Consider the following 24,630-nt stretch of genomic DNA (forward strand, 5'->3'; position numbering starts at 1 on the left):
TTTTTGGGTTTATTTTAGTTACGGTTTCTTGTACTATGAGTTTTAATGCCTGTTGCATTCAATTGAACTGAAATCAAGCATGTGTATTAATTTTATTGAATGATATATATACACTGACTGGCTGGTTACAAAAAGTCTCAATTCTCAAAGGAGTTGATGTTCAGTACATATGACAAACAAAATGAAAAAAAGTTAATTAGAGTTATTTTTCATAGGTAGTGCCTTATGAACTAAAAAATTCAATAAAAATGTGAATTATTGTTTTTATTGTAGAGCAGGGTACCTGATAATCCAGATTTTTGTAAAATAATAAATATACTTTGAGTGAGGAGTGCTTCCACTGAGTAAAATGCAGGAACTTTAGTATATGAATTTTGTGTTTTATATTTGGACTTTTTATTGTTTAATTACTGATTCTTGATTTTATTCTAAATAATTGCACTTGTAAGATAAATCAGTTGCGGATAAGTGATGTGTTACTATAAACCTTTTCTAGCTCACTTTATCCAGCTTGCTGGATTATAAGGGGGAAAATGTCAGTTGTTATACCCATGAACTTGGGAAATCAGAGACAGATCTAGTTTCTGGCTTTCATACTAATTAACTAGCTGTGTGACTTTTGGCAGGTCACTTAATATATCTAGGCCTTAGTGTCTTCTCCTATAAATGAGGAGATTGGATTAGGTAATGGCTAATACTTTCCTCAGTTCCAAAATTCAATAAATTTTCATTTTTTTTCCTGAAAGATTTAAGTAATTCAGAAAACGCAGATCTAAAGATAAGAACTTGGATTACAATAATGGAAAACTTACAATTTAAACTAGTTAATGGCAAATTAAATATGTTCGATATGATAACAATACCTGGCAGTAGTAACAGAGACTTCAAAATCATTCTAGATTCTTGTAAGGAAGTCATTTAAAAACACTTTGACAGCCACAAAGAAAGACCTTATTTTTTGGCAAGGGTGCTAATCATTCAAGTATGTAGAGTCACACCCAAATAAGTTGCTACAATTTCAGAAACTCTCTTTCAAAATTCAAGGCCAAATCATAATTTCTTGAGACTCACACCTGGGAAATTAACTTTTAATTCAATCCTGGTGGTTTCTTAAGGTCAGCAGATCAAATATATATTCAGTGCTTGTTAGCCATGTGGTGAATCACTTTCCCTCTCACGGCCTCAGTTTCCCCATTAACAAAATGAGAAGTTGGATGGAGAAGGTCCTTTATATTTGAACAATTCCAAGCCTTTATTCAAAGCACAGTATATATATGTGTATATGTTTTTAATCTGCATGTCTAGCATGAGGAAATCAAAAGATGGGAAAAAACATTTTTCCATGTTCCCTGTTCAATTAAATTCAATATCACAAGTTTTTATTGACCATCTACTATATTCCGGGCACTATGCCAGGTGTTGGATATACAAAGGCAGTCCTTCCCCTCACAGAGTTTAAATTCTACTTTGGAGATTCACTACATACAGAAAAATAAATATTAGACATATGTGAAATGAATGCGAAGTGATTTCAGGAAGGGGGTAGGTGTAGAATCAGGAAAGATGCCCTGCATGAGCTAAGACTTTAAGGGAGCTGAGGATTCTTAGAGGCTGAGGTGAGAATCAGGAGGATTTCAGGTGTAAAATACCATCTGTTAACAAATCGCCGTTTTACATGCAACAGCCTGGTGCTGAGTTGTCTGCTCAGAGCTCTACATGAAGCAGACTTCTCAGGGTGATGCTGGCAGGTTGGAGGGAGTGAACCAGCCTAGAGGAGAGCAGGTGTTTGCATGTGAGAAGTGAGGCCCAACAGTGCGGTGGGGGAGGGCAGGGAGTCAAAACCCCACACATCTATGACACGGCATGAAGGCAAGGGGTGGGGAACAGAATGGAGAACTGCACATAAGCCATTTTGGCTGGAGCGCAGAGGTTGGGAGAGGGAATGATGTGTAATTAGCTCGAAAAGATAAGCAGGAGTCAGGCTGTGAAAGGCTCTCAAGGTCAGGCTGAGTCTCCTGGAGGCAATAGGGAGACAATGACGTTCTTGTGTCAGGGGTTGCTCAGACTTGTGCATTAGGAAAATCAAGTTGGCAGCTATGCAGAGAATGGATCAAGGAGATGGATTTTAGGAGATGACCTCAACAGTCAGCAGAGGTGATGAAGGAAGGCCCAAACCAGGGTGGCTGTGGAGTAACTGGGAAGATGGGGACAGATGTAAGAGATGTTATAGAGGTTGAAATAAAAAGATTTTGCAAATGACCAGATGTGGGGCTGCGGAAGGTGAGTAAAGAGTTGAAAATGACTCCAAATTTATAAAAGTGAGTTACAGAAAGATGGTAGAACTGAGAGGAGAGGTGAGTTTATGGTGAAAGATAATGAGTTTAGTTTTAAATATGTTTGAGTTTAAAATACCTGTGGGATATCTAAGTGAAGATGACCGTTTAAAAGGCAGCTCTGAAGCTAATGAGAAAGATGAGGGCTGTAGAAGGTGAGAGAATGACAGAGACAGAGAGAGAGAAAAGGAGGAGGAGGAGAGAAAGAGAAAGAAAAAAGAAGTGAGAAGACAGAGATAGAAAGTGACAGAGACAGATAGAAACACACAGAGAGAGGCACGAAAATATTGACTAGAACACAGTCCTGGAGTGTGCACACAAAGGGGGTGAGACACGGATAATGACTGAGCAAAGGAGACTAAAAGATTAGCTGGAAAGACCGAAAACCCATGATTCCGTAGTGTCATGAAAATTCAGGACGTGTTTATAGCATCAAATCCTACAAAGAGGAATGAGAAAAGGTCACTGGATTTAGCAATAAACAGAACATTGGTGACATTAGGGAGAATATTTCATCTGAGTGGTAGGAATACATGCCAGACTTCAAAGAGTTGAGAAGTGAGTGGAAGGTAAAAAAAATGGAGTCTAGACAGCCTTTTTTAGAAGTTCGGCTATGAAAGAGAGAAGAGATATAAGAAGACAGCTTGAGGGGATGGCAAGGCACTAATACAGTCCTATCTTTTAATTCCTAAAAAATAATCATGGTTCATTTTCTTTCCATGTGAAACATTCTGAGCATAATTTAAGCTAAGCATGTAGTCTATAATCTTTTATTCATAAATAGCAAGAGCTAGATACATTAAAGAATATGAAAAATCCACAAACTTTTAGGGTATTTTTATGCTGAATAGTTAGGCACAGTACTGTAAGAAGAAGCTCTAAATTACTTTCTGCACTGTCACTGGAAGGGATGATGAGAACACAGTAATAATAATAACATACACATTTAAGTAGGAATTTGAAATGTTGATAAGCACTTCCCTACTTATCACTGATTCAAAAATAAAAGAAAAAAAATCACTTAAAAGTGTTTTTTTTTTTGAAGTCAACTAAGTGACCCAAATGGGCAATATTTTGTCAACTTTATTAGATGTTGCATGTTAAATTTGTCATTCATATGCAATTAATTGATAAATACACATTAAACATCTAATGTGTGCAGCTTGTTAGGTGCTTGGTCGAGTATAGTATAGATAAGACACAACTTCTGCTCCCAAGGAGTTTGGGATCTATTGAGATACAAGACACAAATACTAATACTACAATTTACTGGAAGAATAGGTGTTTCTGGGTGAATGGTACTGACTTACACCGCACATATAATTTCCACAGGGCTAGGCTTCTTGGGAGTTGAAGCTTCAACACTTGCCTTGAAACCTCGTCCTCAAGAATTCCCCAGAAGTCTCTCGACCAAAGGGATACAGTTCCCTTAAGATTAGGAGAGTATCTGGCACTCTTGGTTGCCAACCTCCACTAATTTCACCCTAGCTATCAAGAGGCAAATGCATTGGTTTGGTAAGAAACTTCAAAGATGCTGCTGGAGTAGGGATAGCTTTGCTATATGTTTGGGTTTTTCTTTAGGTTTGAAAATATATATATGTTTACTTAAAACCTACAAACAGTATCACAGAACCAATGGCCTATAATTAGAGGTTTTTCTCTTTTCATTTTTGAGAATTGAGACATTCCTCCAATTGGATCTAACAAGAGAGACTTAGTGAGGCTAATATCACCTAATGAATCATAATTTATCTGTAAGAACAAAGGCACAAAACTGAAGATGGTGACTATTTTTACAAGGAATCTAGGCTCTAAAAGTGGATGGATTCAACCTGTCGAACCTCCATTTTTCTAGAGTGACACACCCATGTGCCACTTGATTAACACTGTATTCTATAAAGACAATGGCAGAGTAGGTAGAGTGTTGGACTTAGAGTCAGACAGATCTGGATTCAAATGCTATCTCTGACATTTACTAGCTCTGTAACTTGGCCATGTCTATGGGTACCTCAGGCAACTCCCTACAACTAACCTACTAAATCACAAAAGCATTGTTATTGGACCCATTGATGGACAAAGTCACAGACCATTGGAGTATTTATATATCCCTGGAGTACTACTCCAACCACATCTACCTGGTATCATTCCACCCATTCTTCAAGGCCTAACTCAAAGGCAATCGCTTACATAAAGTTTTTCTCCTATCCCACATGATCCTTGTACTTCTTGTGTGCACATATGACCCTGGAATTTGTGCTATATATTTATCAGGGGACATATTTTATCTTGATCCTTGAGAATACGAACCATGTTGTACCTTTGCATCTGCCTCACTCTTTTGCCCACTGAACATTTTCCATTCTTGGATCTGACAATAAATAAAGAACTCTTTGATGTTGACATACATTGAAAACAGAACTGACAGATAGTACCATCTTTTCTCCTACTGGCAACCTAAACTCAGAAGGAGGAATCTGAAATGTGTCAAAACTATCTGAAGAGTCATTAGTAACATGTTATTTAAATTAAGATCTACATTTTACTTACTTTTCTGAAGGCTGTAGCTCTGCTCCATCTTTGGTCCACACATATTTAGCATCATTAGTTTTAACAAGGTCACAGAACAAGTTGATGACCTCAGTACTTCGGGTAATAAAAACTGTACTTCCAATCCTTGAATTGATTGTTTTATTCAGGGAAATTGGGGTTAGTTTGCTTTGTTTCATAAGAGCAAGTCCTTTTTGCTTGATGACTGGCCTGTTTGGGTTTTTTGAGTTGAAACCTCTAGACACATTTTGTGTTTTCACATTCACTTTTGTGGTAGAAGATTCCACTTGGGCTCCTTTCCATTTCTCCCTTGTTGGCTGTACCTTTGCTAACTCAGCAACCACCTCATAGATCACTTGAGATGCAATGTCATCATTCACCTCTCCAGTTTCAATAAGCTGACTCATATTCTTTATTAGTTCTTCAAACTGTACAGTGTCCATACTGTAGGACCCTTGTTGGACTGCTGCTTCTAAGCATTTATCTTTGAATTCCAAGGAGTTGGAAGTTTCTGTTGGATTATTGCCCTGGTGTACAAGAGCTCTCAAAAGTGGCTGGTCACTAACTTGACCATCATCCAGGAAGAGTTCATTTTGTTGACTCCATATTTGTCTCATTTTATGCCATGTGGCTCCTAAACTATTGGCTTCATTATGGTCTATTCCACCATGTTCAAAGGGGAGATCTCGGAAGGCTGGGGGCTCTATGAGTCGGTTGTCAGTACCAATTAGCTTGAGAACAAATGTTTCATGCACAGGCCCTGCAATACACTGGTATAGCCCAATATCACTGGCTTCAAGACTATGAATCTTCATTGAACCTGACTTGGTTATGCCAAGTCTTTTGGAGTTCTGCAAACGCTGTCCATCTTTTTCCCACCGGATGAGAGATTTTTGGAACCTTCTTACTGGACACTTGATGACCACTGATGTTTTGGGAAGTAGATAGGCCCTTCCACCTATTGTGAAATTAATACGTTTTTCTTCTCTTGTCTGAATGTAGACTCTTTGGATGCCAAGGATCTGAGGACCTTGAGCACCATATTTTGGTATAACCTCTGGCTTTATCACTGCAAAAAGCCCCCCCCCCCAAAATAGAAAAAAATTAATAAAACAACTTTTCAAAAGCAAAAATATTCTTACCTATATATATATGTATTTAATTTTTTAGTTTACTTTTTTAAAGTACATGGATAGAAACACTAGCAAATCAGAAAACCACAGATTCTCAGGGTTTTAAGGAACCTCAGCCTTTCCTCTTTATCATCCCCAACAAGTGGTCATCTTGCATCTGCTTTAAACCACTGAATGTTACAGAACTTGCTGTTTCCTAGGGCAGCCCATTCACTTTCGGGCGGCTCTGAATGCTGCGGGGATTTTTCTTACATCAGGTCCAAATCTGCTTCCTGCAACTTCCACCCACTATTCCTGGTTCTGTGCCCTGGGGCCAAGCAGAACAAAACTAATCCATCTCTCACGTGATAACCCTGCAAATACACAAAGATAGCTGGCATAACCTCCAGGCTAAATGCACATCTTGACAGCATTTGGACACATTCAAGTCCTAAGCACTGAATCCTTCAGCAGTGGAAAACCTAACTTAGAAGACACACTGCAGTGACACTACAAAACACTGGGTGGAGGAGACAGGAAGCTAATCAGTAGATACAAAATGCTTACAGTGGTTCTTTTATGGTTAAGGGAAATGTTTTCTGATTCATGGGATTACCTTGGCCTCAATTAACCTAATTCCTAAGTAAACAGTTCTATCCACTCAAATTAATCATTTTATAAGATACAAATTAGAGTAGGCACCGATATAGTAGTTGTTTTGTTTTCTTTTTAATTATAGTCCAGTACATTTGTTGCAATGGAAGAGTCTCAAGTCTAAAATATTTGAAATTCTGATTACAGTAGGAGTGCTGTTGAACCAATACTTGGGATCAATCAGGAAATATTTTTAAACATTCTTATTTAAAATCTTGAGTTCCAAATTCTTACCGTCCCTTCCATTCTGCCCTCCTGAGACATACAATCAGATGTAGTTTATATATGCGCAATTATTTAAAACATTTTCATATTAGCCATTTTGTATAAGAAGATTCAAATGAAGGAAAAAAAAATGAAAGTGAAAAATAGCATGCTTCAGTCTGTATTCAAACAGTATCAGTTCTTTTTCTGGAGGCGGACAGTATGCTTCATCATTAGTACTTTGGGACTATCTCATTCTATTGCTAAGAATAGCTAAGTCATTCATAGTTCTTCATTTAACAATGTTGCTATTACTGTGTACAACATTCTCCTGGTTCTGTTCATTTCCACAATGCATCTGTTCATGTAAGTCTTTCAGTCAGAAGAGGTTATACAGCTTTTCATGAGATTTCTTCCAAGTTGGCTCTTCACTTCCTTTCCTGCCAGAGTTTCCTAAAATTCTCTGCAGAAAGGGGTACAAACATCTGTCACCCCAGCTCCAGCCCAAGAACTTTGCTGACAGAATCCAATCCTTGACTGTCCTTTAGATTCTTTAATTTCAGGACCAGGTATTGCCCCATGGGAGACAGTATGGTGGGGTAGAAATAGTAGTGGGTCTGGCATCAGCTTGAATCCTGATTTAGGGAACATCACTTCCATTTCTGAGCCTTAGTTTCCCCATCTGTACAATGAAAGGGTTGAACCGAATGAATTTCTAAGGTCTCTCCTAGCTCTAAATTCTATGACCTGGAGGTTTTGGGGAAAGAAAAGTACCCTCCTCAGGGAAAAAAATGGTTAAGGGCACCTGTAGTAGGGGAATTGTGATCTCTTGTATTTGGTTTATTATCTTTTGTTATGGTTTTCTTTACATCAAATATTTGACAGGGAATTAAGCCCTAAAGCTTGTCAAGGTGTCCACTCTATCTAGCTGTGACCTACAAAATTAATTTTAGTAGAGCTGCTCTGTCTACAGAAGATAAGGGTCTGTTGATCAAGTCTGATCTGCTGGGGAAGCTGGGGCAGTGTTGAGGGGATGATAACAGCAGCAAGGTGTCCTCTCTGGACAGTGACTGCACATTTTTGTCTGACTCCATGATGAGGATGGTTTGCAAAGCTGAAGGAGGGTTACAGTCTGCATAGGCATTAGACTTTTTTTCTAACTTGTAATTTCTCCCTGAACCCCATTTCATGCCCTAATAACTGCTACATATTACCACATGTTGTCCTGATATTATTTTAGTGGAAGCTGCCAGTGTTGCTTTAACATGATTCTCCTAGCCACACAGCTATGTAACTATCCACAATTAATAAAATTCAGATAAATATGCAGCCAAAATATCTTATTTATACCACATGCCAAGAACATTCCAGAATTCCTTGGGGCTTTATTTAAGTGATGTTTAGAACCTCAGACTTTTGGAATGTCAACTTAAAAGTTGTGCTATAAAAGGAGTTTCAAATGACGCATGAACCAATAATTACTGTATTTCTTATTTGGTTTTTTGTGTGACCGAGAAAGCTACATATAAGCAGATGATTTTAGAGAGCATCAGCCAAACCTTTCATCTCATTAGGCTAAAGTTCTCTTTATAATGATTTTTTCTTAACAGTGTCCTCCATGAGGGACGTTGATATAATTAAACATTTTTTTTTTTTTTGCAGATTAAGATATAAAGGCATCCAAAAGTGGGAGAGCAGAGAAGAGAACTGAGAAACTGACTCCCAGCAGAGTAATATATTCCCAGGATCATTCTGTTTCTTAATTATTAAATTCTAGGCATTAAACCCAAATAACCTCACTTGAAACATACATGTATTTAGAGTTTTGTTATTGTTTTAAGCATTTGGAGGGAGAAGTACTTTATGTCTCTCTAATAAGTTATAATGAATTTGTCATTTTATTTAACTAAAGGGCTATTCAAACTCAATTTTATATCTTTTTTTAAACACAGGAACATTTCACTTTTTAATTCAGTTCTGATTTTAGCTCATTGTTAATAAAAACACTAAATTTTTGCTCTTCCCTTAATAGCACAAAAATAAAGATGTTATGAGCATAATGGTAAAAACATTAGATTTGGAATTAAATGAACTGAATTTTCATCCCGGCTTTGCTCTTTGCTGCCTATGGGGTTTAGGTAAGTCACTCTATTCCTCTAGGTCTCATCTACAAAATTAGAGTTGGACTAGTTACTCTCTAGGTCCCTTCCAGCACTAAATCCTATGAAGTTAAAATAGGAAAAATTTCAACATCAGTTACATAATTAACATCCACAAACATCAAATGTTAGAATACAAAGACAAAAGAAAACATTCTAAGGAGGGGGGGGGGGAGTGAACAAGTCTAAGAAATAAAAAACAAAATCCAAAAGGCAGAAATGGTAAATGGAAGAAAAGAGAAGGAAGCTAATGAAATATTTCAGCATTGTAGACTTCATTAACATAGAATATCTCTGCGAATGTTCTCAACTTTGACCAGTTTGGTTCACCCATTGATTAGAAACCTGCTGATATGAGGAGAAAAAAAATCATTTGCTAGTTATACAAGATCTATACATTAATATTCAGACAATAATTCAGATCAACAGACCAAACATTTCATTCGGAGACGTGAGAGTACAATACTTACCATTACACATGGTCATCCGGCAAGACCTTACGAGAGGGGCATGCAGCCGACCCCTGCACAGTGACCCACTGAGTGTGATGTTACGACCTTTGGAGGTCAGCTTTTGACAGATGGGCTTCCTTCTCTGAATTCCAACACCACAACTTACAGAACACTGTAAAAGGGATAATACGATGGAGTCAAAAAGGATTCTAATCTGGTCCATGTCAAAGTGTCAAACCCAATTACAATGAATGCTATGGCAGGTATAGGAATTTCACAAATGTAAGGTTTCAGGTGAATGAGCCACTTCCTGGATTTTTGTTATTCAGAGTTCATAATTTTTTTTTCTTGTGAGGGCATTTGGCATGGGAATCATCTTGCATAATTATTACATAGTAATAATTGGCTTCTAAATATTTTTAAAGTAAGTGCATTCAAGTAACTGAAGGGTCATTTTACTCAAGACAGCAGCCAAAGCATTTTTCTTTTTTCTTATGTAAACAGATAGGTGTCAAGATCAGTGGATGGAGAGTTAAGAGACTCCGGTTCTGGTCTTAGCTCTGCCTCTGTGAATCACTATTAGGGTAACTGGTGAAGCAGCAGCAGTAGTTATAATAATGATGATGATGATGATGATAGCTGAGTCTATACGGCACTTTAAGCTTTGCAAATTGCTTTACGTATATTCTCTCATTTGAGCTTCCCTTACCCCACACAAGAACATCACTGATCCTGCAATATTACTTACTATTCTCTCATTTCATAGATGAGAAAACAAATGGAGTCTGAGAGGGTTTAAACAAGAGAAGTTTAAGAGCTCAGGGTAAACAAAGACAGGAAATATCTAAGGAGGGATTTAAACCCAAAGTGTCCCGACCCCAAATCACACACCATCCTTTCATCTCTGGGCTATAGTCTCTATACTTGTAAGACAAAGGGGGTTGACTCAGATGATCTTTCAAACCTTTTTCAACCTAAAACTCTGTGATTCTTTCATCAATGAAAGTACAGGAAAAAGTGTCTGCTCCTTATGGTGGGTGGATAGAATATAAAGAACTAGGTGACTTTTATAAGTCTCAGCATTTGTTCAGTGACAATTCAACTTTTTAGTATCAGGGAGCAGGAGATAAAGATCCAGTCTTGCACCCAACTGGGCTCAAGTACCACTTCTGGCATTTGCTGGCTGTGTGACCCTGGACAAATCACTCAACCTGAGAGGCAGCTATATAGTACAGTGGATAGCATACTGGACTTGGAATGAGGAAGGCCTGAGCTTGAATCCTGTCTCAGATACTAGCTGCACTTTACCTCTACCAGACTCAATTTCCTCATCTATAGAAGGATGATATCACTCAGAGAGTTGTCACAATCCAATCAAATAACATATGTGATATGTTTCATAAATATGAAAATACTATATGTGCTTATAATTACTACTATTTGTTATTATAATTATATTATTCTCTCAGGGCTCTATGCCAGGGATTCACACACTTTAACTTTTTGGTCTCTTTACATTTTTAAAAATTATTGAGGATTCCAAACAACTTTTGTTTATGTGGGATTTTTCTATCAACATTTACCATATTAGATATCAAAATGTCTTAATATTTTTATGAAAATAGTTTTAAACCCATGGGCCCTAAAACAGGTATGTGACTGTGTGTGTATGTGTGTGTGTGAGTGTGTGTGTGTGTGTGTGTGTGTGTCTGAGAGAGAGAGAGAGAGAGAGAGAGAGAGAGAGAGAGAGAGAGAGAGAGAGAGAGGTGTTTCTTGGACAACATTTAAAGAACTGCTGCTCTAATTAGGCAGTTCTCTAAGTGCTTACCTGTGTAGGCAAAGGGAATTTTCTTTCTGGATTACCCCTATACCAATGAAATTATTGGTCCAGACCCTGTTCCAAATACTTGTTTAGTACCTTATCGGGGAATGAGGCACATATAAAGTCAACCTAAGTCTTGGTCCATGATCTCTGGGAGTTTCTTATCTGAGATATGTACATGAAAAAGCCAGTAACAGGGACAAGTGGTCTCTACTTAAATTAGAGGTAGAGACAATACGCACAGAAGTGACAGCAAATGCCAGGAGTGCTGAATCAGGAAGACTGCAAAGACCAAGCCTCTGGGAAAGCTTCTGGGAGTGAACAGGAGCAGCTAGAGAAGGAGACCCAGAAGGGTAGAGAAGAGAGAGCAAAAGAAGCCAGTGGGAGGCTGTCAGCAACATCAAATTCTGCAGAAAGGTAATGGAGATGAAGACTGAGAAAAGGCAGCTGGAAGAGAGAAGAACAAATTCACTAGAGGTGAAAAAAAATGAGGCAAGAGTTTCATTAGGACGAGAGTGGAAGGTATAGACATCAAGGGAGGAGATGGTCAGATTAGATTTAGATCCAGAAGGAACCTCAGTGACCATCCAGTCCATCCCCTGCCTTTTACAGATAAAGAACCTGAGGCGGAGAGAAGTGACTTGCCCAAGGTCACACAGGCAGTGAGGGGTAGAGTTGGGATTCAAACCTGTCATCTGATTCCAAATCCAGAATACCTTCTACAATACCCTGCTGCCTCTCACACATAGGTGGTGAGGAAATAAATGCAGTGAACATAGGCATTCCTCTATTAACTCCAGAAAGCAATCTAGGAACTCGACAGTGACATTTACTTCTCTTTTCTGTGAGATATACAAAGTTCAGTGACCTGGGATTCCATCTTTCCTCTAGAGCTTCTGTAAATCAGTTAACTAATTTGATCTCCAATCTTCTCATCTCTAAAGTGGAAAAAACAACACTTGCCTTACCTATCTCACAAGGTTGTTGAGTAGAAACATTATAATCTGTAAAGTGCTATAGAAATGTGAGTTATTATTAGTGTTGGTTCAAGTTCCCATGTTCTTTACCAACGTTAGAAGAAAGAAAGTTGAAATGTATGACCTTGGGTATAGTATTCCCACCTCACCCCCTTGTCCCTTCCTGGGACGCAGTTTTCTCAGCTGAATGATGAAGGGGCTGAGTTAGATGCTCTGTAAAGGTCTTGCAATGCTACCATTCGAAGAAATTTTTGGTATATGAAGCCAGTTTCAGTGAGTGTAGGGTGACCACAGGTGGGGGAAGGGTCACGGCTAGAAAGGCATACACTCATGAGCTGTTTCCTAACCTCTGAATGCACAGGTCTAAATTGTTAGCTATAATCTTGCAATGGAGTTATTCAGAAGCTACAATGAATAGCTAGTTGCCTTTAAGGTGAGAACTCCCTTGGCACGTGAATTTGGCAGGCACTCACCCGGCCTTACACACAGGCAGCAATGAGGTGTCAAGCTCTATGCCAAAGAAAGAAGAAAAAAATGATTTCAAAATGAGAGGAAATTTCAACCGAAAAGAGAAAATGGGAATGCTACAAAAATGTTAAATTCCTTTCTTACCAGCTGCACTTACATCCTGTTGTTTCTGAACCCTAGTAAGGATTTTGTTTTGGAAAGAGAGGCTGAAATTGAAATCATGTGTACACAATTCCCTTGCTCACACCCTATTAATGGTCTCACAAAGAAATGTGGTCTGTGGTTGGACCCTGGTAGAGTGTCTTGATGGAGTTAGGCTGAACTGGGTGCTCACTTTGTACCTTAATGATTTTGTTGCCTTGGCAACCAGACCTTCCTACCAAAAACTCAGGTAGACTGAGAGCCTTTTTTTTTTGTTTGCTTTCAATTGCTTCTTTCAATATAAAAGTCTGCAGTCAAAATCCCATACCAACAGTGATTTAACTCCCTTGTAGAAGCAGGTTGGAGCTCTGTCCCAGATATACTTTCTTCTTAGCTTAAGCTTAGCACACACTTTGCACCTGCAAAGCACTTCACAAATGACTCCCGTACATTTCCTGACTTCTTGGTCAATGGGAGAAATGAAGCCCATAAACCAAGACCACAGGTCATTGTGGAGAACCCAGACCATCAGGACACTTTGCCTCTGTACACAAAATCTCCTTTTGTTAAGTGGCTCACAAGACAACTAGATAGATTTCACTTCCACCTGATGAAATACAGTTTAATTCAACATTTGCTTGATGAAGTACCTGTATCTCATCCAGCATTGTACAAGTTCCTGTGCTGGCCAGATAAGAAAGGAAAGGCTTGCTCTCTACTCTAAGGGTACTTACAGTCTAATTGGGAAAACAAAATATACATTTAAAAGAGTAGCTAACAATTTAGATCATGCACTATAAGTGCTAAAATGAGGAGTTACAGACACAAGAGCTAAAGAAATTCAAAGAAAATAGGAATGAATTAAAATGAAAGCAATCACAGAAAACTGTTCAGGGGAAATGGTACTTAAGTCGAGCCTTCAAAGAAAAGTTAGATTTGAGTAGACAAGAGGAATAGTTGGAGGGAAGGATATCACATAAATGGAATGCTATGAAATGACACAGAATGAGGTCTCAGATCACTCAAGATTAACACTGCAAAGAATCTGAAAGGTCATTTAAACTCCCTTATTTTACAGGAGAAACTGAGGTCTACACAGATAAAATACTGTGCCCAAGGTCCACAAAGCTAATTAGTGGTAAGTGCTGGGATGTTACTGATCTTCTAGTCTATTACTCTTTCTACTATATAAAGGCATTTCACGGCATCTGCCAGTTTGTCTTAAATTTATGATACAGACAATGAACTTTTTGCATGTTGTAAAATAATTTGCTGCCTTTGAAAAATCAGGTTGTTGAGTCTTCCTGTCTCTCATTCAGATACTGCCAGAGGGAAGTAATTAGAAAGGAACTAGGGAGACCCTTAAAACAAAGCCAGAGAACCAGCTGGTGGAAAAATCACTAAGTCATGGAATCATACAGTTTGAAAGGATAGCAGAAGTGAGCTCTTCTACACCATACCTAAACAGAATTTCCTGAAACAGCATCCAGAGACATGATCATCCAGCATCTTCTCAAAGACCTTACCACCCTGGGATGAAGGGAGGGAGATAAGCCCTGCCTTGTCTCCCTACTCTCTCAGTGCCCTGCTCTAGGAACATCAAAGTTCAAGTCCCATCTAGGGATGGCTTTATGACCCTGGGAAAATCACCTAACCTCTCTGGGCTTCAGTTTCCCCACCTGTAAAAAGAAATAGTAACATTTCTACTGCCACCCTCATTGAAATGAATAGGAATTGCAATCTTAAAATTATAAAGAAATATATACTTAATTAATATCATGAATTAGAATTCCTCTTTGACAAAACACTACTACTAAGCCTTTTTATTTTTATTTTTAGAAGTTCCTTGGAATATTCATGCAAAAATACAGTATAAAAAATCCTCTTACTACATATAGACCACTAACCTTGGACCAATCTCCTAAAACTAACTGAGGTGGACAGTCAGTTCTGGCACAAGACTTATGGGACGACGCTCTAGGTTCTTGACACAACTCATCTGACAGGTTCAGAAAGCTGCCATCCGTCAGCAGCTGCCTACAGGTCACTCTCCGATACTGAGTTCCTCCACCGCAGGTCCTAGAACACTGAGAGAGAGGGGCAGGGGAAAATGGGTAAGGCCAGTGTCACTAACTTTGCATTGATCTTTTCTTGAGAAGGATCTGGTACCTGTTGCCACTCCTCTATGTGCCAGCCAGGGGGACAGTCAAACTGACTGCAAGCTTGCAGAACATGAGGCTTTTCATCTTGGCACTCTTCAGAAGGGACAATGGGCTCCCCGGGCTGCAGGCAGTACACGTCTCTGGTCTGTATTCCCACACCACAAGTTGCGGAGCATGGCCTCCAGGACCCTGTTTGCCACCTGTGCCAAAACATAAAAGGATACAGCCATGTTCTAGGAAATGGTGCTCATATGCCTGGGGGCAACAGTGAGAAGGAGTTCTCCTGATTTCAGAGCTCTCTTTATCTGCCTGACACACTTCATCCTCAGGGCAAAATCTCGAGAGCCACAATAAGCTCAAAAGTAACACACACACGCACACCCAGAATGATTGTTTTTAACACAAGAAATGTCCGTGATGCTTCTCAATGAAGATTCCCATCCATTTAGGAGGGCCCTTCAGAAAGAGAAAAGAAAAACACGAGGCTGTCCACCAAGTCCTGATTGGCTAGCCTGTAATCGGTGACGTTTTTGTTTCCTTTTGAAAAGAACACAAAGACAAGGATGATGTGTACGATCATTAAAAGCAATTTTAAATGCTTAAAAAGCCCATTTCAGGAAATCTTCCAGGTACCTGTCTTAATTCATTTAGATTACTCCAAAATTATTCTCCTCCTCTGGTAAGATTATACATAAGGCATTAATTAGATCAATGTGATTTACTTCAGATAAAACCTTGGGTGAATGAAATTTTCTTATGAAATATATTTTTAAAATATTTGCAAATAAACAGAAAAACCAGGACAGCTGCTTACCAAGCATAATCCAAGGAGGGGAAACTGGCAATAGAGATGTGAAGGCCTGGGGAAAAAAAAACAAACGGAAAGATTCGGGAAAAAAACAGTTTGTTTTTTTTCTGTTATTTCCCAAGGACTCTCGTTTCCCCAAAAAATGCTGTAGTGTTAATTTTTAGAATGATATATAAAATTTTAATGAATGGCATTCATATATATATATTTTGTCTAATATTTACTCCCCCAAACAAATTCTAAATGCTATGCAATGAGTATGATTTTGGTGGAAAGTTAGCTATCATTACAATTTCTGTACACTTCAGACAGGCACTGTCCTAAAGCAGAATGCATTTTGACCTTTACTCCATGGCCATTCTCGCAAGAGAAAGAAAGATGCAGAGCCGCCCTGGCTTATGAGAATCCTTTTGGTGGCTTATAATCTCGAGGTTTCCATCTTCCCAATGAAGCTTCTATAAGCTGGGAGCATTGAGGAGACTGTCAGTAGCATCCATTCATCCTCATAGCTTTATGAGCGTATTTTTCTCATGCTGCTTACTAAAATGCATTAGGGTAGAGAGGGTTTTGGAACAGAGGGGTTTTTACAATTAGAAGGAAATTGGAATCTACTTCCTTGATATTCTTTTTTTCATAAAATGAAAAGGTTTCACCGAATGGTAACTAAAGCCCTTTCTAGCTCCAAATACTAGAATTCTAACATCTTCCTAGTTCTTTGACCTTGAGATTCACAAGTGAATTGCAAGAAATTATATTTCTCTATTAGAAACAAAAACAAAGTAGAAGTTTATATGTATCTAGATCCAAAATGCTAAACTATATTTTAGTTGGATAAACCTATTTTCATATTCATTGCAAAGTATAATAAAATTTCTTTAGTGTTTTATGTCAAAATCACATACCTAATAAAAATAGAGAGTAGAAGCCTATAGAACTAGAAAATTGTTTGCAGGTAACTAAAATAAAACGCTCTGTTAAATTTGTACTTGTTCTTTGTGTCAAAGCGACACCAAGATGGTGATGTCTTGACTTGCAAGTGAATTGGTTTCAGTGAGGCAGAGCTGCACAAAGTCATCAGCCTCACTCTCACCACAGTCCTGTAGCAAAACTTAGGTCAAGACAACTGGTGATGGCTCAGGATGCAATGCGGGACCTTTTCCCAAGTCTCAGTTTGTCTGAGGCAATGCCCATTCAATAATTAAAGGATAGGTAAAAACTGAGGCAAAAGATGGCTTACTTTGCCTTGACGTAAAATCTACAAATTTGGTTTAACAAACATTCTTTGTGTATCGGCAATGAATGGAACTTTCATTCCTACCCTCCAGGAGTGAACAGTCTAGGAGGAGGGATAAGATATATTTACAAATAACAAGAATAAAAGGTAAAATGTGAAAAAAGTGCTTAAAGCATGCCAACAAAATGTTATTGAAGTTCAAAAGAAGAGATTTTTCCCGGCTTGGGAAACAAATTTCTAGCATAGGGAAGACTTTTTCTGAAAGGGAAAATGATTGGAAAACACTCTTAAATGAGTTATGTACACAATTCCATATACGCTGGCTATGGGATAAAGAAAAGATATTTGACAAGATTATATGTGAGAAAGATAAGTACAAGACAAGGAAGTAAGGGTGCGTGGATATGGTGAGACAGTACCAGATGGAAAAAGATCTGGGGGCTTTAGTTGAATTTGCACTAAACATTGACTCAACAAAGTGGCAAAGCTGTCAAAAGAGAAACGAGATTTTAGGCTGCAAGAATAAAAATATCTAGAATAAGGGAGGATGGACTTTAATTAGATTATGTCTTTAGCTTTGGGTGCCACATTATAGGAAGAGCACTGACAGACTGAAGTGTGTCCAAAGGAGGGCCGCCAAGATGGTGAGGCTACCAGAAAACGTCATGTGAAGATGGGCTGAAGGAAGAGGGGAAAGTTAGCTTGGGGGGGAGAGAGAAGGAAGACTCTTAAAGAGGTGGGAATCTTTGACCTTGAGGCCACATTTGGCCTCTTGAAATGATGCCTCTTGAAACAATTGAGCAACGCAGAGTTGCTGGAGAAAGACCTGATGATTCCTTCTAACAATGGAAGGTCCTTGAGAGGAAGGAATATTTCTTTTTTTTCTTCTTATCTACATCCCACACCTGTCACAGTGTCCAGCATATAACTGGCACTTAAAAATGCTTACTGATTAGTCATTATTGATTGTGGATATCACAGAAAGGATTCACACACTCCTGAGGTCAGACTAGGTAAATCTTCTAATATTACTTCCAAATTGAAGATTTTATAATTTGATGGAGTCATTTTTAAACATGTTAAATTCTGAAGATGAAGAAGAATTTAACCAAGCTATTAGGCATCTAAATGATAATTTCATATCCAGTTGAGTAACAAGAATTATGATCTAGGCTTTGCAACCAAAATATCCTACACTCAAATACCAAAACACATTTAATAAAATAAGGTTAGGATAGAAATCTAAAGCAATTTGTAAAAGTAAAGACATTCCACCCTCTGAATTTCTGTTCAGAAACATAGGATATGTAATACAGAACAGAACAGGTTCCCCTAATCTTCTCTAGGTTGATAGTAGGCCACTGAAGTCATAAACGCATTTAGTCAAGTGAACATTCAACAGTCTGAGATGCAGATTATTAAAGCTATACTCTCTAAGGTCAAGTATTACACACACACACACACACACACACACACACGCACACACATGCACACACATACACACACTTGGGCACATAAAGTGCACAAAACTAAGCATAAGCACTCAAAGGCAAAACCCCAGTCTTGCTCAGTCTTTTATTAGATTAAGGGAGTTTGGTTTATATTTGACTCCTGGTTACAAGTTGTTGTTGAGTCTTTTTCAGCAGTGTTCAGCTCTCATTGGACCTCCATTTGGGGTTTTCTTAGCAAAGATACTGAAGTAGCTTGCCATTTCCTTCTCCAGTTCATTTTTACAGATGAGAAAACTGAGGCAAATAGGGTTAAGGGACTTGTCCAGGGTCACACGACTAGTAAGTGTCTGAGGCCTGATTTAAACTCAAGAAGAGGAAGATTCCTGACTCTAGGTCTAGAGCTCTATCCGCTGTGCTACCCAGCTGCCTCAATGAGATTTCAGCTATGGATGTCTATCTCATGCAGTAGGAATCACTCCCGGTTATCAGAGTGGCTTCTGAGAAAGTGAGGAATAAGCTATAGTAATAAAAACAAAAGACAGGTCAAGAAGAGAAAAAGAAATAACGGCTATATCTGTGGCTCTATAAGAAGAGTGATTGTACATACTTATGGATCCACCCTAATGGAGTCTGATTCCTACTTTTCTGGTACCTAATGTCACATGAATAGGGCATTACCCATGACTGGCACAAGGATTTTTATCGCCAAAGATTTAAGTCCCACATCACTGGAAGGGTCAGGCATAAAATACAACCCTCATATTTCTGAGGAGCCTCTGGCTTCCTGGAATTTTTGCTAAGAACACCAGTTCTCTCAAACGGAACTTTCAAGAACATAAGCTTTTACTAAAGCAAACTTATTCTTTAACAGTGCTTCTGAAATACATTTATAACATACCAAGAGAAGCAATACAGTTCAAAGCTCTCTGCAAATTTGAAGATATTATATAAACGTTAGCTACCATTACTATTTTAATATCAGTATCTATTTTTAGAAGAAGAAAAATGGTGTAGTAGATATAGTGCAAAGGTTGGAGTCAGGAAGATCTGGGGTCAAGTCATGCCTTTTGACATTTACTTGCTATATGACTTTAACCTTAATCTTAACCTCTGACTCCAGAGGCTCTCTAGGATTTTCCTATGAAGTTCACAAGAGTTGGGATCTGCCTTGATGGAGAGTTCTTACACTAGGAGGTCTCAATGCACAAAATTTCAGATCTCTTACACGTTACTTCAGTTCCTGAAATGAATGCTATCAAGAAATGGTTGAAGAAGTACTTAGACTATCTTACTGCTTTTTCTTGGGACTCTTTCAGCAATTAAGCTTCTTTTAGAGTCACATTAGGGACTTGCAGACCATTTGGTGCAGGGGAAAGAGTGCTAAGTTGGAGTCAGAGCACTTGACTCTGACCCAGTCCTGCCCTTTGCTATCTGTCTTACCTTGAATAAGTCACTTAACCTCTATGGACTTTAGTTTCCTCATCTGTAAAAAAGAGGGCACTGAACTAGATGGTCTTTAAGGTCATTCACAACACTAAAACGCTATGATTCTACAGTACAAAAGTACATATGTCCTTGGATGAGGAGTCAGAGGACCTGAGTTCTAGTACTGATACTACTCCCATTAAGGTAATATGGAACTTTTAACTAGTCACCTGATCATTCTAGATTTCAGTTTCCTTTTCTGTAAAATGAAGGGGTGCGAATGTATGTCCCAACATCCTTTCTGTCTGATGATGCTCGTTTGTTTGGTTTTTTCCCCTCCCTCTAGGTCTTTAACTAGAACCAACAGATGAACGCGATGAGGGTGTACTCTGGATGAACTGGTTTCTCCAATGAGCACTATACCTTGATCAAAATGTTTTCTCAATTCATTCCAAAACTACTCATTAATTACCTACTATATCCAAAGCATCTGAGAGGTGATGGAGAAAGAGAAAGAAGGCAGATAGGTGAGACAATGACTTCATATATTAGCCCACATTAGTTCACATGGCACATTACCCTCGACTACAACCACATCAAACCCCTACCTTCAGCTGCCTACCTGACTCACTGCCTTGGAAATTCTCATTCTAAGGCAATCAAGGGTATGTTAATAGAATTGAGATTATAAATAAATTCACTGGAAGACTGTGTTACACATTTAAGCAATCCAGTTTAAATTTATCTTTTCCATTTTGAGTCTTTGCAGGGCATTTATTTTTTTCTAGAAAGAGAGCAGACAGAAGAATCACTCCAGCAACACTAGACAGAGAAGGGAGCTCTTTTATTTGGGACACTGGTAATAATTTTTTTTATTATCATTGGCTTACTGGTTCAAGTGGTTCAAGACACTAATATGCAATAGCAGAGGAGATTGTTCTCCTCCCACCTGGCAGATGACTTTCTCTATCCCTTTTCTGAGACTGAGAAAAGAGCTCCTCCCAGACCCTTAGGAATTATCACATACTGTATCACCTACAAGTTTTTATAAGCAGCTGACTCCATCCACAAGACAGTAACCCAGGAAGAGGTAGAAACTTGGCAGTGAAAATCTTCATCAGGAAAGAGCCCACAAGGGTGAATCAAACATGCAGAACCCAGCCTTGGAAAGCTGAAGTGAAGAAACCAAAGAAAGCTGCCTTTGGGTAGAAACAGCCCCATTGGATGTGCAACACAATCTCAGCAATGAGCCCTACCCTTGGGTGATGTTTTAGAGCCATTGCCCCTGGAGCCAGTCAATATTTGTATGGAAAATATTATCCAACACCCTGTTCCTGTTATTTCTACAACCACAAGTTTTTAGAACCTCAAACACTTCCGTAAACTTACCTTTGTTTTGGCTTCGACCTTTGTCTCTACTATGTCCTTTTTTTCCAATCAAATCCCCACTCTTTGAAAAAGTTTATTAAATCTGCATCATTGAAATGGGGCATAATATTTCCTTCTGTACAAAAACAAAGTATCAGTTTCCCAAAGAAATCAACACATTCTGACTGCCCAATTATTCTTAGCTGTGGGGCTCCAGGGTATGGAATTCCTGAGGATAAATTGCAAGGTCTAGTGCTGAGATGTATTGAGGTGGATACTGCACATAGGCTACTACAAGAGGAAACCAACAAGTTATTACAAGGGACAGAATGAAAACGTTCTTCAGCATCATTAGGAAACAATTTCCTGGTTCTTTATTAAATCCGGATTTGACTTGGTGAGCAAAGACCCACAGTGTAGACTAAGTTCAACCCTGCACTGGATTTTCAACCATTCTGGATCTTTACCCTAAAATTTTGACTTCTCAGAATAAGAAACAGATAATAAGAAACAACTCAAACTCACTAAAAAGTTCTTAGTTTTTCACTCTTCATTATCTTAACTCTCCAGCATGTAGAAACTACATCAATAATGAGTTTTTTTCTAATATCTTTTCATTATCATCTCCACCATTGTTAATGTCTGCACACATACAAACACAAACACAGACATGCATTTAAAAACAATAGTTCTGGATCTTAGTTTTAACAACTAAGTTTCCTTTGCTCCCAACCACTTTCCCCTAGCCACATCTCAATGCTGTTTTCCTAATCTTTGCCCATGTGCTCTTACCCACCAGTCCTCTCTTCCTGTTATCACCATGACCCTTTTGATCTATGAGTTGCTAGTGCATACTTAATATACCAAAGATTATAAAGGAAAATTTGGTCATAAGGGGATAGGGATTGCCTACTAAATTAAACAAGGAACAAATTTACACAACTGTATATGGCAGAAAACAAAAGATTTATGGCAATAGCAGGCAATAAAGAATCTAAATTGGGAACAGGTACTCTCCTCAATGACCACCTAATTCTATTTTGGGAAGGTGACCATATCTTGGCTTGCTCCACAGATATGGAAACAGGTGGGTGGACTGAATTAACTATTCTGGGAAGGGTTAGGGAACAGAGAGAATCCTATAAAATGTTGGCAGTGGTAAAATATAAAGAGGTGAAATACAGTTAAGAGAAATAATGCCTGGGTGCATCAGGAGGACATGAATTTTAAGCTTCATTTCTGCTTTTGTATAGGAAGGCCTGGAGACCTAACAACTTCTACTATGAACCATCTAGCTTGTGGGAGCTCATTGACCATCTTGGACAGGGTAAGGATGATCCATTAAACTATAGTTTAAGGTGGTCTTGGCCATATTGTACATTGTTTTAAGTTTATCCTTTCCTACTTTCATCTAATCTTTGATGAATAAAATGACCCTTTTCCTTGCCAAGGCCAACCCTTCTCTACTTGTTCCCTTGATCCAGCAATAGCATCTTATCTTCACAATTATTCCCCTCTATACCTCTCTCTAATTTTAGATCTATCTCTATCTCTTGGCTCCTTCCCTGATCCCTGTAAACATGCCCGCATCTCCCCTATCCTAAAAACAAACAAACAAAATCCTTCCCTTGACCCTATAAACTCTTCATGCCATGATTTTATCTCTCTCTCTCTCTTTTTAGAGCCCAATTCAGATAAATTTGTGAGTTGTGCACTCTCACAACCTCTACCTTCTTATATCACACTCAGTTCTAAAGCCCTTGCAACACAGCTTTGGTCCTCATAATTCAAGAGAATCTGCTCTCTCTAGGATTACTAACCCAGCTACTAAATAGAATGGTCTTTTCTCAATCCTCATCCTTCTTGACTTCTCTAAAGTGTTTTATTTGGTTGGTTATTCCCTCCCTCTAGAAAGTCTCACCCTCTTGAGTTTTTCTAACACTGTTGGGTCCTGGTTCTCCTCTTAATTGTATAGTCATTCCCCCCCAGTCTCCTTGGATAGATCATCATCCATGTCCCATCACCATACACATATGTCATGTACCCCTAAGTCTACATTCTCATCAATGCCTTCAAGGTAATCTCCTAAGCTTCACTTCTCTATCACCAACTACCTACTGGACATTTCCAACATTTCCAATAGAATATTGTCTAAACTCAATTTATCCAAAACAGAAATCATCTCTTTTCACAAATCTGCTCCTTTTTCTAACTTCCCTATTTACTAACTTCAAACTCGTCCCTTTTCTCACCTTCAAAATCCAGTCTGTTCTCATCAATTCTACCTGCATCACACTTTTGATATGGGTTCTCCTCTGTCCACTCACACAGAAACCAACCTAGTTCAATAAATCATCACCCTTTGCCCACCCTCCAGGCTCTTCCTTCACTGCTCCATCTCATAGGCAGCTACCAGCTTGACATTCACAAAGAAGGGGTATGCAAGTCACTTCCCTGCTAAAGAAGTTTCAGTGATTCCCTACTACCTCTAAGATAAAATACAATCTTCTCTGTTTGTAATGCAAGCTCTTCACGTTCTGATTCCAGTTTACTTTCCCAGAATTATTGTTCATTTTTTCCAAGGCTGCAGATGGACATCAGTCTCCCTTGAGCAGTGAGGAAGTAACAGTGACAATAATAGCTGGTATTCAGATACCACTTTAAAACTCACAAAGTGCTTTACATTGTTACCTCACTTGATTCTTATAACCCTGTGAGGTTAAATGTTAGTATTCTTCACATTTTCAAGATAAACAAACTGAGGCAGGCTAAGAAAAGTTAAGTGGCTTGCCGGGGGTAACACAGCTAGCAAGTGCCTGAGGCAGGATTCAACCCCATCTAATTGCCTTCAAGCCAGGCATCGTATACACTACACCATCTAGTGATCCAGTATTAGGGTATCAGAGACTGAGGATGCCACAGGACTGAATGAGAAAAGAGGGACAGGTGGACACCCTCATCTTCAAGGGAGGTAGGGGTGATGGTTAGATTCTCACTGGATTTATTAAGAGTATTTCCCTCAGCATAAGTACCATCAGAAAGAACGTTTGATAGAAGGCTTCAACCCCTATAGCACATCTAAATGGAGGTTATGTTTTAAGCTTTCTATAGTTTAGTTTAGAAAAGAGAATTCTTGATTTCTCTGAGAACACAGAGAGTATGTGACTGCAGATAATAATTTTATGATGGGATGGAGTGAGGGGACCACTCCTACCCTCCTTTCTTACCCAACTTTCCCCACTACCCATGCTCCCTAAATTCACTGAAGCAGGCTGCCCTTCATAGTATACTTAGGCACAGATTATGATTTTAG

The 24,630-nt window shown here is 38.7% G+C and overlaps 1 protein-coding gene across 8 annotated transcripts in view; it reads right to left on the bottom strand.

Moving 5' to 3' along the window:
- Positions 1-24,630, bottom strand: part of ADAMTSL3 (ADAMTS like 3) — a 562,343-nt gene that overhangs the window by 79,999 nt on the left and 457,714 nt on the right. For all 8 annotated transcript variants that reach the window (XM_072619353.1, XM_072619328.1, XM_072619322.1 and 5 more), the window contains exons 18-21: positions 15,039-15,231; positions 14,777-14,956; positions 9,480-9,633; positions 4,881-5,949 (exon numbers count right to left, since the gene is read on the bottom strand). In XM_072619353.1, the coding sequence (XP_072475454.1) occupies positions 4,881-5,949; positions 9,480-9,633; positions 14,777-14,956; positions 15,039-15,231 (1,596 nt within the window). The remainder of the gene's footprint in view (positions 1-4,880; positions 5,950-9,479; positions 9,634-14,776; positions 14,957-15,038; positions 15,232-24,630) is intronic.

Source organism: Notamacropus eugenii, chromosome 1 (genome assembly GCF_028372415.1).
Source record: "Notamacropus eugenii isolate mMacEug1 chromosome 1, mMacEug1.pri_v2, whole genome shotgun sequence".
NCBI classification, from domain to species: domain Eukaryota; kingdom Metazoa; phylum Chordata; class Mammalia; order Diprotodontia; family Macropodidae; genus Notamacropus; species Notamacropus eugenii.